The 15,601-nt window shown below is 45.5% G+C and overlaps 1 protein-coding gene and 1 pseudogene across 1 annotated transcript in view; both read left to right on the top strand.

Moving 5' to 3' along the window:
- Positions 1 to 1,723: 1,723 nt before the first annotated feature.
- LOC138382941 (UDP-glucuronosyltransferase 1A1) overlaps positions 1,724 to 15,601 on the top strand; it is a 77,057-nt gene continuing 63,179 nt past the window's right edge. The window contains exon 1 of the mRNA XM_069467851.1: positions 1,724 to 2,593. Within this exon, the coding sequence (XP_069323952.1) occupies positions 1,739 to 2,593 (855 nt within the window). The 5' untranslated portion in view covers positions 1,724 to 1,738. The remainder of the gene's footprint in view (positions 2,594 to 15,601) is intronic.
- On the top strand, positions 8,424 to 15,035 carry LOC138380717 (UDP-glucuronosyltransferase 1-6 pseudogene; annotated as a pseudogene).

Genomic DNA, 15,601 nt, shown 5'->3' with positions numbered 1-15,601 from the left:
TGCAATGAGCCCTAAAGGCCCTTGTGAGCCCCGATCTAGAGGCTGAATTTGAGACGTTGTGCTTGGGGCACATAGAGCACTTTGACGCCTTCCATGTTCAATTCATGGGCTTGTGGGTGGCCAGCGGCATTGTCCAATATCAAAAGAACTTTGACAGATAGTCCCTTACTGGCAGGGTTGTTTCTGACTTCAGGGACAAAGCATCGATGGAACCCATCCAGAAAAAGTGTTATTGTTGTCCAGGCTTTCTTGTCGTACAACCCAAAAACTTATCTTTTCCTCCGGGGTTAGCGTCTTTGCAGATAAGGGCAGTCTTGATCATAAACCCAATGGCATTTGCACAAACAGTAGAGTTAGGCTCTTCCTTCCTGCCTTTAACCCTGGTGCTTGCTTCTCTTCCTTAATAATAAATGTTCTTTGTGGCTTTTCTTCCCTCAGAATAGGGTACTTTCATCTGCATTAAAAATCTATTCAGGCCGGGCGCGGTGGCTCACGCCTGTAATCCTAGCACTCTGGGAGGCCGAGGTGGGCGGATCGTTTGAGCTCAGGAGTTCGAGACCAGCCTGAGCAAGAGCGAGACCCCATCTCTACTAAAAATAGAAAGAAATTATATGGACAGCTAAAAATATATAGAAAAAATTAGCCGGGCATGGTGGTGCATGCCTGTAGTCCCAGCTACTCGAGAGGCTGAGACAGGAGGATCCCTTGAGCTCAGGAGTTTGAGGTTGCTGTGAGCTAGGCTGACGCCACGGCACTCACTCTAGCCTGGGCAACAGAGCGAGACTCTGTCTCAAAAAAAAAAAAAAAAAATCTATTCAGGGGGATATCCTTTCTCCGTGATGATTTTCTTAATGGCATCTGGAAACTGGTCTGGTGCCTCTTGTCCAGCAAAAGCTGCTTCTCCTGTCATCTTGACATTTTAAGAGTCCAACCTCTTTCATGAAATCATCTTTGCTGGCATTAAATTCTCCAGCTTTAGATCCTTCACCTTCCTTTTGCTTTAAATTGTTCTGCAATGGCTTTGCTTTCTCTGGTATCACAGAGAGACTACAGATATGTCTTTCTTGTAGTAATCCTTGATCCACAAAAAGTCTGCATTTTCCATACAAGATAAAAAGGTATTTCACAACAAGTGCACAGTCTGGGTGCTTGCTGGTGGAGTTGCAGGGATGGCTGCTCAGATTTCATTTGTGAGTGAGAGTGTGTGTGTGTGTGTGTGTGTGTGTGTTTTGACAGTCGTCCTTATGTTAAGGACCTTGCTGTCTGTCCTTGGGACAGGCAATGCCAATTTCTTTCTGGACAGAGTGTTCTTGTAGTTTGAGGATAAGATCCAAATTATTCTTTGGGACAGATTTCTTAAACGCAACATTTATTGTTGTACTTATCTTCTCTCCTTTTTAATTTTCTGTATTTTGTTCTCTCCTTTTTATCTTTCAGTGTTCAAAGTCCAAAGACCGCTCAATAATTTTGTTTCTAAAGTCACACTGCAGTACTGGGCATGGTCTATTTGTAAGGCAAAGGTAATAAGCTAGTCTTATCCGGAGAACATATAAATGTGTATCTCAGCAGATATTATGGTCCTTATCAGTAAATGATTGGCCGTGTGTGTGGCTTTTTAATGAACATGTTGGTACACGCCCTGTGTCGGGTGCAGGTTTTGTGCCTGCACTGCTTCCGCCTGCTGCTTTGCAGAAGCTGAGAACCAAGTGGCTGGTTTGCTCCAGGCTGCGGTTCTGCCATGGCTCCTGCAGCGCTGCCCGGGCTCCTTCCCCTGTGTGTGTGTCTGCTGCTGACGCCTGGCCTGGCCCAGGCAGGCAAGCTGCTGGTGGTGCCCATGGATGGGAGCCACTGGTTTACCATGCGGTCGGTGGTGGAGAAACTCATCCAGAAAGGGCACGAGCTGGTTGTGGTCGTTCCAGACGTGAGTTGGCACCTGGGACAATCCATGAACTTTACAGTGAAGACTTATAAAACTTCTTACACCCTGGAGGATTTGGACCGTGATTTCATGGATTTTAGCAATGTTCACTGGAAAACTCGTATACAAAGTTTATTTCCCCTGTTATGGAGTTCTTCCATGGGTTTGTTTGACTTATTTTATTCACACTGTAGGAGTTTGTTTAATGACAAAAAATTAGTTGAATACTTAAAAGAGAGTTCTTTTGATGCTGTGTTTCTGGATCCTTTTGATTTGTGTGGCTTAATCATTGCCAAGTACTTTTCGCTCCCCTCTGTGGTCTTCAGCAGGGGAGTATTTTGCGGTTATCTTGAGGAAGGTACACAGTGCCCGGCTCCTCTATCTTATGTTCCCAAAGCTGTCTTAGGGTTCTCGGATGCCATGACTTTCAAGGAGAGAGTGCGGAACCATATCGTCCACTTGGAGGAGCATTTGTTTTGCCACTATTTTTTTAAAACTGGGTTAGAAATTGCCTCTGAAATTCTCCAGACACCTGTCACAGTATATGACCTCTTCAGCCATACATCAATCTGGCTGCTGCGAACAGACTTTGTTCTGGACTATCCCAGGCCTGTGATGCCCAACATGATCTTCATCGGTGGCATCAACTGCAAGCAGGGAAAGCTGTTGCCTGAGGTGAGTTGTCTCTCTTTTAGCTCATGAGGAATTATCTGACTTTGGACATTAAAAAAAGAATAAAGATTCCTTCCTTAGCTGTGATTTGTCATTTGCATCTGTTGGATTTGGAATTCTTTCTATTTTAATGAATTATTTTGTGTCAGGTCACTTAATTGTGGGTTAGTAAATATTACAAATCTGCCCCGTTGATGTGTATATGTGTACCCTTGATATAGTTGTACATAATTTTTAGGCTGTATTGTTTGTAAATAGAAATGGGGTTTTTCTGTGTTGCCCAGGCTGGCCTGAAATTCCTGGGCTCCAGTGATCCTCTTGCTTCAGGCTTCTGTGCAGCTGAGATTACAGTCTTATGCCACCTTGCCCCACTTGAAGGCTGGAATGTTTTTTTTTTTTCTTTGATACAGGGTCTCATTGTTATGCCCAGGCTAGAGTGCAGTGGTATCATAGCTCACCACAACCTCAAACCGCTGGGCTTAAGCAATCCTCCTGCCTGAGCCTCCCAAATCAACAGCACTACAGGCCTGTGTCACTAAGCCCAGCTAATCTTTTTAAAATATTCTGTAGACACGGGTCAGGCTCTGTTGCTCAGGCTGGTCTCAAACTCCTGGGCACCTTGGCCTCAAAAGTGGTGGCACTACAGACATGGGCCACTGCGCAGCTCAGGCTGCAATTTTTAAGTGTTTTTCGAAAAGTAATAAAAAACACAGTAAGACAAGAATATTCCCTCTTTTGCTAGTTCTGTGCTACTCCCTACAGGAAAATGCTCTTAGCAGTTCTGTATGCATTGTTTTCAATTTTTGAAATTATTTTCTATAACTCCATATGGCTAATGTGAATTATCACATCCATATTATTAAGATACAATCTGTTAATAACATCAGGCTGTACATGTTGTTCTTTACTTTGCACTTTTTACTTGCTGGTAAGTCGTAGAATCGTGTGTAGCTGCTTCAGTTTTCACTTGTTATTTTCATAGATATATCGGCCATTTGCATTTCCTCTTTTGTAAAATACATCTTGACATTCTTTATTCATTTTTATATAGCTATTTGTCTTTTTATAACTCATTGTTACAAGGCTCTTGAGTGTTAGGGATGTTAATCCATCGCTTTTTATATGTGTCGCATATATTGTTTCCTTGGCTTTTCTTCATCTTTTGTCATACAGGGTTTTCACGGCTGGGTAGTCACTTTGGTTAACTGTTTCTTTTATGGTTTCTGGATTTCAACTTGCTTAGGTCTTTTCAAGTCGGAAATATATAAACGTTTTCTCCATATTATGTTTTAATGTTTTCGATTCCTCTAATGGTGATAGTATTATTCGTTTATACAATGAGCACTTCATTCTATGCAAAGTGAAGACCTTTTTCTCTTCTCAATGGGTACTCCATTGTCCCAATGCCATTTAATCAAAAATTCATTCTCTAGCCATTGAATTGAAATGCATGTTTATCATATTTTACATTTCTATCAATGTATGGATTTGCAAGGGCTTCTGAGCTCTCAGATTTGTCCTGCTGATTTGTCTACTTATGCACCAGCACCCGTATTTTCATTAGACTGGTTTTGTAGTAAGTTTTCCCATCTGGCAGGGCAAGCCACATACTAAATATTATTTTTCCAAATGTTCTTGGTGATCCCCATAATTTATTCTGCTTCATAAATTTACAAATGCTTTTGTCTAGTTTCAAAAACTAAAAACAAACCATTAGGGCTGTGTTATTATTACATTAAATATTTTTATTAATTGAGAAAGACTGGTAACCTTTTGTTATTAAGGCTTCCTATGCAGAAATATATATCCGTGTTTATTTTTCCAGATCTTGTTTTATGTCCATCTGTAAAATTTTGCATTTCATATAAGCATTTTATCTTTCTTATTTAATAGACTTTATGCTAGGCATTTATTATTTTTGAAACTATTGCTCAGAAGACAATTTTTCCATTTCTATTCTTAACTGACTATTGATGATTAAAATACAGCTTTGGTTTGTGTTATTTTATTCCATATCTTTACCTACTGTTCTGGCTTCTTCCGAAGCTCAGTAGACTTTGTAGCAGAGTCACATTCTCTCACGTATCGGCAGATGTCTGGTGAGTGACTTGGAGCCAACTCACTGGAAGTGAAATAGTGCTCTGCAAAGCGGGCAGACCAAAGTTTCAGGCCTTGCACAATTAGGCAGGACTTTCTTGGGGAGAGCAGGCAGGAAGATGCAGGTTACAGGACCCTTAGGAAGCTCAGCCTGGCAAAGGGCTCCTCCCACCTTTCCCTTCCATCAGCCACAGCAGGGAGCACCACCCAGGCTCTGCCTGCACCCTGCCCTCTAGCCAAGGGTGGGGTCCTGCAACTTCCTGGGTCACCCAGAGTGATTTAGAGATAGAGAAAGCTGTATATAATATCATAATTTTATATTCCCTATCATATAGCTGTGTCTATAAAATGTAAAACATAAGGAACAAGACATGGTTTCATATACGTTTGGCTACATATACCTATAAAAATCGATAAAATAAATGATTGTATACACCTCTTAAGGGACATGTAAGTATACAAGCTCTCATACATGCGGATGGTTGTATATGAAGGCATGTATGTATAATTATAATTCTAAAGCAAGCTGAGATCTGACAGAGGAACTGAGAGCTCAAGGAGGGCTCTTTGACAGAGAGCCTTGAAGACAGCACAACTACAAAGGTCAGTTGTTGCGGAAAGACCTACGGGGCTGTGCAGCCGTCCCTGCTTGTTTCGGATGGGCAGGCCGTGTCTGGGAGGAGCCTGCAGTGCGTTGCGCCTGCTGGAGAGCAGGAGTCAGAGTCTGAACCTGTGTGTGTGACGAGGAGGGGACATGCTTGACCATAGAGTAATAGAGTCATTGTGACCGAGTCATAGTGTGTGTGTGTGTATGTGTGCCTCTGCACGTGTGTTTGAGTGTATGCACATGCATGTGTTTGTGTGTGGTGTGGCAGGCCCTACTTGGTAACAAAATGCCACCGAGCTGCCCAGGGGATTATATCCAGAGATGTAATTGGATATAATCCTTTGACCAGGATGGCAGGCCATCACTCCAAAGAACGTTAAGACAGGTTTCACGTTCCAGTCTTTTTCAGTATTTGCTGAGTTCCAGGAGAACTGATGACTGGGTCTGGATGGAAAGAATTCGGGTTCAGGGCACATAATCCAGGGCAGCTGTGGGAGACCTGGGGTGGGACGTGGCAACACAGCACTGACACATCTGTGCCTCCCTCACCTCTCTCAGATTCTGGTTCCAATTTAGATTCAAATTCAGCTGTTAGTGGGTGAGTCCAAGTCCTCCCATCAAGATTATGTCTTTCAACTTTTTATTATCACAGTTTTCAAACATCTGTGAGGGAGAGAGCACGTTCGATGGCACCCATAGGTCCCCCCTTAGGTTACCTAATTTTCAATATTTAGCTGTATTGATTCATCCATCCTGTATTTTCTTTCCCTTTTAAGAACATTTTTGGCTGTCATCTTTTAAAGTAAATTGTTGACATGTCATTTCATCCCTAAATACTTCGCTAAATATAAAAAATAAGGACAATTTGTTACATAGCCATAATATCCTTATCACACTTAACACAATCCCTAATTCTTCAATATTATCTAATTTCCAAGTCCACAATTAAATTTCCTCTCCTTGTGTGGGAAAAAAATGTCTTTTGCACTCAAATCAGTGAAATAAAATTGAGAATCCAGAAATAAACCCATACATCCTTGGGCAATTGATTTTTTAGGAGGGCACCAAGACCACGCAAATGGGAAAGAACAGTGTCCTCTACACGTAGTGCCGGGACAACTGCATATCCACAGGCAAGAGAATGAAGGTGGACCCTTACCCCATCCATGCACAAAAGTTCACCTGAAATGGATCAAAGACCCTACATAGAAAAGCTAAAACTGTAAAACTCTTAGAAGAAAATACTGGGACAGATCTCCATGACCTTGGATGTGTCAGTGGTTTCTGGGATATGACAGCAAAAAGCACAAAAAACAAAAGCAAAAAAAAAAAAATTGATAAATTTGACTTCTTCAAAGTGAAAAACGTTTGTACATCAAAGGACACTCGGAATAGAATAAAAAGAGAACCCACGTGGGCTCACAGAGAGGCACAACTGTACATACCTGCTTGCTGTAAACTTTGCCTCCCTGAACCATCCTTGTTTCCGCTTTGCTGTGGAACTTTCTGACAGGCGAGCCCAGCTGGAGCCACCATGTGCCTTAGCACCTACGCGCTCTGCAGCTCTCCGAGCTCCCTGGCATCAGAGGTCATGTGTGGATCACTGCTGCTTCCCTGTGCCACTTTCCCTCCTCACCCTACCCTAAGAACACGATGGCAAACACCACACACCACCTCTTTGACACACTCCAAATGTCTGTGTGGTGTCTGTGGCCTGCCACCCGCCAACCAACCATCGAGGTCCCCCTGATCCTGTCTTGCCTGGGGTCACTGGCCTTATTTTATGCATCTCTCAGCTCTCCTCTCTCCAGCTCCCAGGCTATTTTTCCTCCCCACTACATTCCTTTTTTCTACCTCCTTCCCTGGTCTTGTCTTTCCTTTGTGTCACTTCCTCGGCATGAAGCCTGCCCCGGAGAGGTGAAAGGGGAAGGGGCATCCCACTGCCTGACTGACACTGGGAAGGTTTCAGTAATTATTTGTCAAGACAGGAGCTTGTACCCGGAGTACTGGTTTCAACACTAGGGTGCTTTACGAGGTGGTTCAACAGGCTCACATTACCTTGAGTGAGAACCTGAGATTCTTCATAGGTGACATGGGGATAAAATATCCCACCACACAGAGCAGGTTAAATACAACACTGCACGATGAAATATGAGAAGGCGTGCAGATGCCTGGCGTGTGGCCGTCAGTCAGCAACAGCCATGATTGGGTGGGTGATATGCATTTTCTAGCACAGTCATTTCCAATTTGCACAATGTTAGTAACAGTAACCATACATTCAGGCTCTCTTCAAAACGACATGACCAGATGTCAGCATTCTCTTCTTGATGCAAGCCTCCCGCGAATTATTTCATCTTCAGATGGGTGGACTGTCCCCTTAGAGAGAGCTTATACATTAAATTTAATGGAAGCTAACAGATATTGGATAGTTACCACAGTGACAGGTGCCACTCTTACCGAGACGCCAGCAGTACCTATGGGCCTACTTTCCAGATGATGAAACTGAGGCACAGAGAGGTTGAATGACTCACCTAAGGGCATGGCTCTAGGAAGGGGGAAGCCAGGATTCAAACCCAGACATTCTTTTTTAAAAATTGAGACATAATTCACATACTATAAAATTTACGTTTTAAAATGTACAGTTCCGTGGTTTTTAGTATATTCACAGAAGTGAGCAACCATCACCACTACCTAATTCCAGATCATTTTCCTCACCCCAGACAGAAGCCCCGTGCCCACTGGCACTCACTCCACTTTTCTCCCCATTCTCCTAGCCCTGGCATAAATTCCCTTTCCGTTTCTATGGGTTTGCTTGCTCTGGGCATTTCATAGAAGTGGAATCACACAACACATGGCCTTTATGACTGGTGTCTGTCACTTAGTGTCGAAGTTTGTTTGTAGCATGAGTCAGAATTTCATTCCTTTTCATGCCTGAATTGTATTCCATGTCCGGATTCACCACATTCGTTTATCCATTCATTAGCTGATGGACAATTGGTTTGTTTCCATGTTTCAGCCATGAACAAATCACGCTGCTATGAACCTTTGTGCACAATGAACCCCGACATTTTGATTTTCGAGCTTGTGTGCCTAACAACTTCTACACGTGGCTGCTTCCCGTGTAGACAGGAAACTTCTTGGGAAATGTCCCGCCTGTGGCCGTTTGGTAATGTCACACTCAGTGAACTGTGCCCAGGCTGGGCTCGACTTACATCACATGGTCTCTCACCCCATATGTCGTATGTAGCAGACATGAGTTGGTTTTGGTGGTTTTGGCTACAGAGTAACATGCAGCTGGCTGTTTCCTGTTATTTGATAGTAAAGATCCTTCATTCAACAAATATCCATGGAGACCTGTAAGTGCCTGGCCGAGTGCTGGGAACACGGCCCTAAACAAATGAACGTGGCTTTGCCTGTGGAATAGAGAGGAAGAGGACCAGTTATAAACTGTGAAAATACTTTGAAAGAAGAGTCAAGGGTGCAAAGAGACATGATGGTCGGGGCCTGGCAGGATGGGGAGGAGCAAGGCTGGGAGAAGTTGGGGAACCATGTGCCAAGCAGAGAAGACAGCAGGTGCGGCACGAAGCCAAATGCCACGAGCCCTTTAATGTTTGGAACTGCGGCGCACTACTGCCCGACACCCCTGTGTCTCTACTGCATAACCATGGGCACGTGAAGTCCTAGTTTATGTGTTTTCTGAGTAGTCCCTTTGTCATGGCTTATTCAATGGCCTGTGCCCTCCCCACTGCTCCTGCGCTCCTGGGACCACCACAAGCACTGGAACAAGCCCCCCTGGGAAGTCATAGGCCACTTGAAATGTCCATTTGGGCAAGCCACACGTCCCTGACCTGCCCTGTCCCATGTGTGGGTGATTTGGGATCCGGGCCCAGAGCACCACGACTCCTGCAGCCCCCACCCCACAGCCTGTCCAGTGCATTAAATTGCCCCAGTTTCCCACGTCACATAGACTGTAGTAAAACTCACTGAGCTGGCCTGCTGTGGATTCAAGGAATGTAGTTAGATTTCTACAGCCATTTAATAGAATATTTATACAGTTTAGTGTTGTGGATTCAGCACATTTCTTTTTTCAAGTCTTGAGGATTTTGTAGGTCCTTTGGAATCTTGTAGGCACGTCCTGGCTCCATTGCTCATGGGTTGTGGATAGTGCCAGGGTCTGGGAGAGGGAGCACCCAAGAGGTTACTCCTCCATAGGGTCAGCCTTTCTCAATGCCACCTGCCCTAGCATGAAGTCACCTCCATGCCCACCTTTAGGTCTCCCCCTACTCACAGTGCCCAGCGTCCCCCATTTACTTTTTGGGAAACCTGCTACTTGTGCAATGAGACTGGTTTCATCCTAGGGGCTACCTCGTCCCCCCACTGCAGTGGGTCCCATGCCTGAGTCATTCTATCTACAGTAACCCCTGAGACACAGCTGGCCTTCCCATGGGCACTCAGGTAAATGGTGATGCCCGAGGACACCTTGAGTCCCAAAGCACCACCCAGGCCTGGGCCACCTGGGCAGCTCTTCTTAGGAATCATTTATTGTCACTAACAGACATGCCTGTTTCCTCCTCCTAGTGTCCAGGAAAACACACACACACACACACACACACACACACTTCATTCTTAGAAATAGTGCAGTCAAACCTTGCAAGGAAAAAGAGAAATGTTTTCTAACAGCTTCTTAACTTGAAGGATCATTCTAGTGATGGTTTGCACAGAGGCTTTAGTCCTTTCCTTCATCTCCTGCCTCCAACCTATGTCCCTCTGGGCCTGCGGGGAAAAAGAACAGCACCCACGAATGAGCCATATGATTTTCAGAGCGAGGCTCTGCTTAGAAGGGCCCAGAGCACGGTCCTCAGCAGAGTGGCGGTCCAGCACCTCTTCGTCCTCCTACTTCTGCTTGCTTGCATCAGCCATTCTCTCCCCAGATGCCTGTTTTTGGAAGGAACTCTGCCCAGCGTGCACCTGCCCCAGAAAGGTGGGCCTGCACTGTGCTCCCTTTGTAACCTCCTGGTGTCTTACTGCCATCTAGATAGACCCCAAGCAGGGTGCTGTCACCTTCCTGACTCTGATCATTGTAATTAGGAAGCCCAGCTGCCAACCTCCTTGGGAAGGAGTCCTGGGAGGCTGCTCCCAGCTTGGATTGAGCCAAATCTTTGCGTGCCTTGAATGATGAATTTGCATCCTGGCTGTGTTCCTGGGGCCAGCCCTGCTTGGGGTTGGGGTGGCCCCTTCAATCCTGTTCCTCAGGCTGCTTGTCCTTTCCCAGGCCCCAGCATGCCTTCCGTGCCAAAGGTGAGGCTTAGGACAGGGCCTGGCTTGCCAGTCCAGGTGTGCGTGACTAGCTCTGGGCAAGTCTGCTCTAGTAATTCAAGGAGCCACTTCTTATAAGGACGGCTAGTTTCCCCTTCCATCCTCCTCTGGGACCTCCCTCAGCAGTGTGATTGAGTAGGTAGGACCCACGTGACCCTCCCTCCCTGGGTGTCAGTTGAGAAACCTGAAACTTAAGTGATGGGCCACTCCTCTGGCTGATGGGTGGCCACTTTCTGAAGCAGCGGCCAGGCTCTCCGCCTCCTACTCTGGGGCTCTCACCACATGCTGGCTGGACTTACACTTCTCAAATCATAATTTCCTAAAGGTAAATATCAGATTACATGTTTTGATATTGTAATATATAATAAGAAATATACATGTCAGTCTGTGTTCCCATTGCTTGGGCAGAGCTCCTGAATCCTTTGTAATTTCCTAAGTGAGGGGAGTGATAAAGGTGAACAGAGCATCTCTTGTCATTCAGCTCAGGTGTGATTCAGTGATTACACCTTAGTTGGTGGAAGGAGGCGAAAAAAGTGCCTGAGGATGGGGACTGGTGGCCAGGAGAACCAACCTTGTGATTAGAGGGCGGAGAGTACAGAGGGACTGAAGGTTGAGTTAATCAGTAATAAATCATTCCTACTCTGTTGTGGGGAGTTAGCTATGCTCCCCACAAAGGTTCAGGTCCCTCAGACAGGGGTCGTCACAAAGGATGAAAAAATAGTAGGAAACAGAAATAAAAATAATGCGCAGAGCCAAAGATATAGTTTTTAAAGTAAAGATTTATGAAGATAGACAATGCAGGGTGCCTAGAAGGTTACATCCCTTCCCGCGGAAATGCAACCCAGACTGAAATTTTACACAGATACTTATAGGGCAGATACAGGTTCTCGGTTGCCAAGGGCAATGGGATTTACATAATGATAGGTAGTTTGGTTTAGGGTCAAAGTCTTCTAAAAGGCTACTACAGATCCTTAAACTAACTCTATCTAGGTGAACAATGAGTTATAAAATCTTCTTAGGGCAAACTTCTAAGTTTTATGATAAGGCTATTACTTTAGCAAAAACAGAGACATCGTGGCTCTGGTTATTGTGTATTAGAACATAGATTTCAGAAAGCAAGCATGAGCTGTCTCGTAAGCTATTTACTTTAACCCCATGGTTCCGTCTGGGCTCGGCTTGGGCAGCAGCATTTCTATCTGATCAGCTGTCATCTCCCGCGGCCTGTCTTTATTGATCAGCTCCGGTATCCCGTGGCTCTAGGCAAGACCTGCTTTGTCTTTCAAAACAGGTGAGAGCCATAGGCCTGGATAGCAGCCTCGCTTTGGAATGCAGCTGTAACTGACCATTGAGACGCCCTCCTCAGGTGAGGCAGCTATGGATATGCGAACTAACACATTTACATTTTCCTTCAGAGCAAAGCCTTGCAAGACTTCTGAAATCATATCTGTCTCTAAAAGTATATGGGGCATTTCTATAAATCAATAATTTTTAGGCTCAGCACTCTGTAACAAAGCCTACATAAAAACCCAAAGCGGGCCGGGCGCGGTGGCTCACGCCTGTAATCCTAGCACTCTGGGAGGCTGAGGTGGGCGGATCGTTTGAGCTCAGGAGTTCGAGACCAGCCTGAGCAAGAGCGAGACCCCATCTCTACTAAAAATAGAAAGAAATTATATGGACAGCTAAAAATATATATAGAAAAAATTAGCCAGGCATGGTGGTGCATGCCTGTAGTCCCAGCTACTCGGGAGGCTGAGACAGGAGGATCCCTTGAGCTCAGGAGTTTGAGGTTGCTGTGAGCTAGGCTGACGCCACGGCACTCACTCTAGCCTGGGCAACAGAGTGAGACTCTGTCTCAAAAAAAAAAAAAAAAAAAAAAAAAAAAACCCAAAGCGACAGGTGACAATCAAAAATAAGTGACTGAGGCAAAGGTCTCAATCAATGGAGGTTTATTAAGCCAAAGTTTGAGGATGCACCCAGGAAAATCACAAGCTGCGGACGCATTTGTAACTGTCTTGTTTCTAAGAGGGATTTGGGCAGGCAGTATTTAAGGGGAGAGGAATACAGAAACAAAAGGGGGGTGGGGCAGTGAGGCAAATGGCTATGTCTCCTCAGGCCAAGGAAATCTACATTTTATAAAAGACAGGGTGAATATTCAAAGAGAAAAAGGGAGTAAAGGAAGAATCAATTATGCAGATATCCCTGGGTAGGTGGAAGAGCCTCTGATCTTACCTAGTCTCTGTTCTGCGCCTTGGAAGATTAGCTTGAAATGAACATTATCAGTGTGGGATTGAATAAGCTTTAGTTTTAGGACCTAGAGTTAGACTGTAGACCTAAAGCTGTGATTGGCATGTCCTTGTTTCTGGGAAGCCAGCGAGGAATTTCCTTCTGATTATCTGTGGAGGCAGTTCTCCCTGGGTGCCTGAGCCCTCTTCTCTTGCTGATGGGATCTGGCTGTTGCATAATGTTGGTGACAGCTATTCATTCAGAGGGGGGTCTTCTTGCATGACTCGGCCTGCAGGCTTGACTTTCCCTTTCCATAAGGAGTTGTGGGGTTGTTCCCGAGATGTTCATTTTCCTTTACATGGAATTTGTAGAGTTCCCCGGTTTCTAAAGGCGTGGAGAGTGGTGTCCAGGAGAGGGCATGGGAGCTCCATCCTCCTGTCCCCATGTCTTGTGATCTGTGCTTCTCCATCTGGCTGGTCATGTGTATCCTTTGTAATAGCCCTTGTAATAAACCGGTAACCTAGCAAATAAACTGTTTTCTTTGGTTCCGTGAGCCATTCCAGCAACGGATAAACCCTAGAGGGAGATGTGGGACCCTTTGATTTGCAGCCAAGTGAGACAGAAGTGGGTGTAACTTTGGGACCTGCTACTTGCCATTGGTGTCTGAGGTGGGGGCAGTCTTGGGTGGGACTGGATCCTGACCCTGTGGGGTCTGGGCTAACTCTGGTTACTGACAGAATTGAATTGATTTCTAGGACAGCCAGTTGGTGTCAGGGAATTGGTCAGTGTGGAAGAAAATCCCAACATGTCATGGATATTACCGATGACGAGGAATCCAGAAAGTTCAGAAGAGAGGGCTGGCGGGGTGGCGGGGCCCAGGGGTCTCTCTAAATTGTCCTCAAAGTGTTGCTATGACTCTTTAGAGTGGGAGAGGCAGATTGGTGGAGATGAAGAGAAAAAGCGAGAAGCTCAGGAGAAAGCTGATAAGGAGCAGGGTTGGTCTACTTTAGCTGTGTGGTTAAGGCTGGTTAAATTTTAATTTAGGTTTTTCATAACAAAGGGCAAGATTCAGAGCAAGGGTGAGGTCTATAAAGAGAACTGCATGGCTCTGGGTGTGCAGACACTACTGTTTTCACTTTAACTCCTTCCAGAATGGCCTGCCTTCCCCGTCGTCCTGCATTTCAGAGAGTTTCTGTGGGAGTTTTCTTCTTAGCACTTTGGAGAGTGGTTGTGGGTGACAAGGTGCTGATGGTCCCTCTGGACGGAAGCCACTGGCTTAGCGTAAAGGATGTAGCCGAGAGACTCAGTGCCAGGGGCCATGAGATTGTGGTGCTGGCACCAGAAGTCAATTTGCTTTTGAAAGAATCCAAATACTATTCGAGGAGAATCTTTCCAGTGCCATATGACGAAGAGGAGCTGAAGAACCGTTTCCGTTCCTTCGGAAACAGTGTGTTTGCTGAGAGATCATACGTGATGACTCCTCTGGTGGAGTACAGGAATGTCATGTTTGTCATTGACATGTGGTTCATCAACTGCCAGAGCCTCCTGAAGGACCATGCCACCCTGAATATCCTCAAGGAGAGCAAGTTCGATGTTGTTTTCACAGACCCAGCCTTACCCTGTGGCGTGATCCTGGCTGAGTACCTGGGACTTCCCTCTGTGTACTTATTCAGGGGCTTCCCGTGTTCCCTGGAGCACGTGTACAGTAGAAGCCCAAGCCCTGTGTCTTATATACCCAGGTGCTACACAAGCTTTTCAGACCAGATGAGTTTTCCCCAACGGATGGTCAACTTCCTGGTTCATTTGTTGGAGCCCGCTCTATTTTATTGTCTGTATTCAAAGTACGAAGAGCTCGCATCAGATGTCCTCAAGAGAGATGTGCACTTACCCACCTTGTATCAGAAGGGCTCTGTCTGGCTGCTGAGATACGACTTTGTGTTTGATTACCCCAGGCCAGTCATGCCCAACATGGTCTTCGTTGGAGGCATCAATTGCAAAAACAAGAAGGACTTGCCTCAGGTTGGTGCATTTATTTCTTTCGCATTGCCCTCTTTCTTTGTGTTTGGACATTATTCTTCTAGGTTCTGTCATCCCTTGCTCGAGCCAACTGTTACCTGGAGGACCGCTGAAGAAACGGTGGCAGGAAGAGAATGCTGGGCTCAGAGTAGCAGGGACATATTAGGAGACCTGAGGGTGAGGTGATACAGAGGACTTTGAATGAAGACAGGGTTCATGCTTGGCACCAGTGTGAGATACGTTCGGCTGGGCAATCTGGGGACAGTCACAGGATCAGTGCATGAAACATCCTAGTCCAAATAGAGGCACAGGTTTAACCGTGGGGACAGGTCTAGGTCATAACCCGATCTCCCAATTTTATCCCGTGCTTTGTCCCTGGGCCCAAAGCCAGGGGTCAGCAACCTACAGCCAGGGAGCCAAATCTGTCCAAATCTTCATTGTTCCCTACCCATAATTTTCCTAGCCCCTCATAACCACCAATCAACTCTCTACCTGCATAAGATACAGTTCCTTGGCTCCCACATAGGACTCAGCTTCGTGTGGTCTTTGTCTTTCTATTTGCCTTGCTTATTCCATTTAACATAATGCCTTCCAGCACCATTCATGCTGCTAGGAACGACAGACTTTCTTTCTTTTTTGTGGCTGAATAATATTACATTGTGCATATCTTCTACCAGCGAGTGTGGAAGAAACCCTCAAAGTGTTTTTTCTATTCTCTCACTCAACAAGAACCACCAACACAGAATACTTCT

This window comes from Eulemur rufifrons, chromosome 1, assembly GCF_041146395.1.
Source record: "Eulemur rufifrons isolate Redbay chromosome 1, OSU_ERuf_1, whole genome shotgun sequence".
NCBI classification, from domain to species: domain Eukaryota; kingdom Metazoa; phylum Chordata; class Mammalia; order Primates; family Lemuridae; genus Eulemur; species Eulemur rufifrons.
This window is presented reverse-complemented; position numbering and strand designations above follow the sequence as displayed.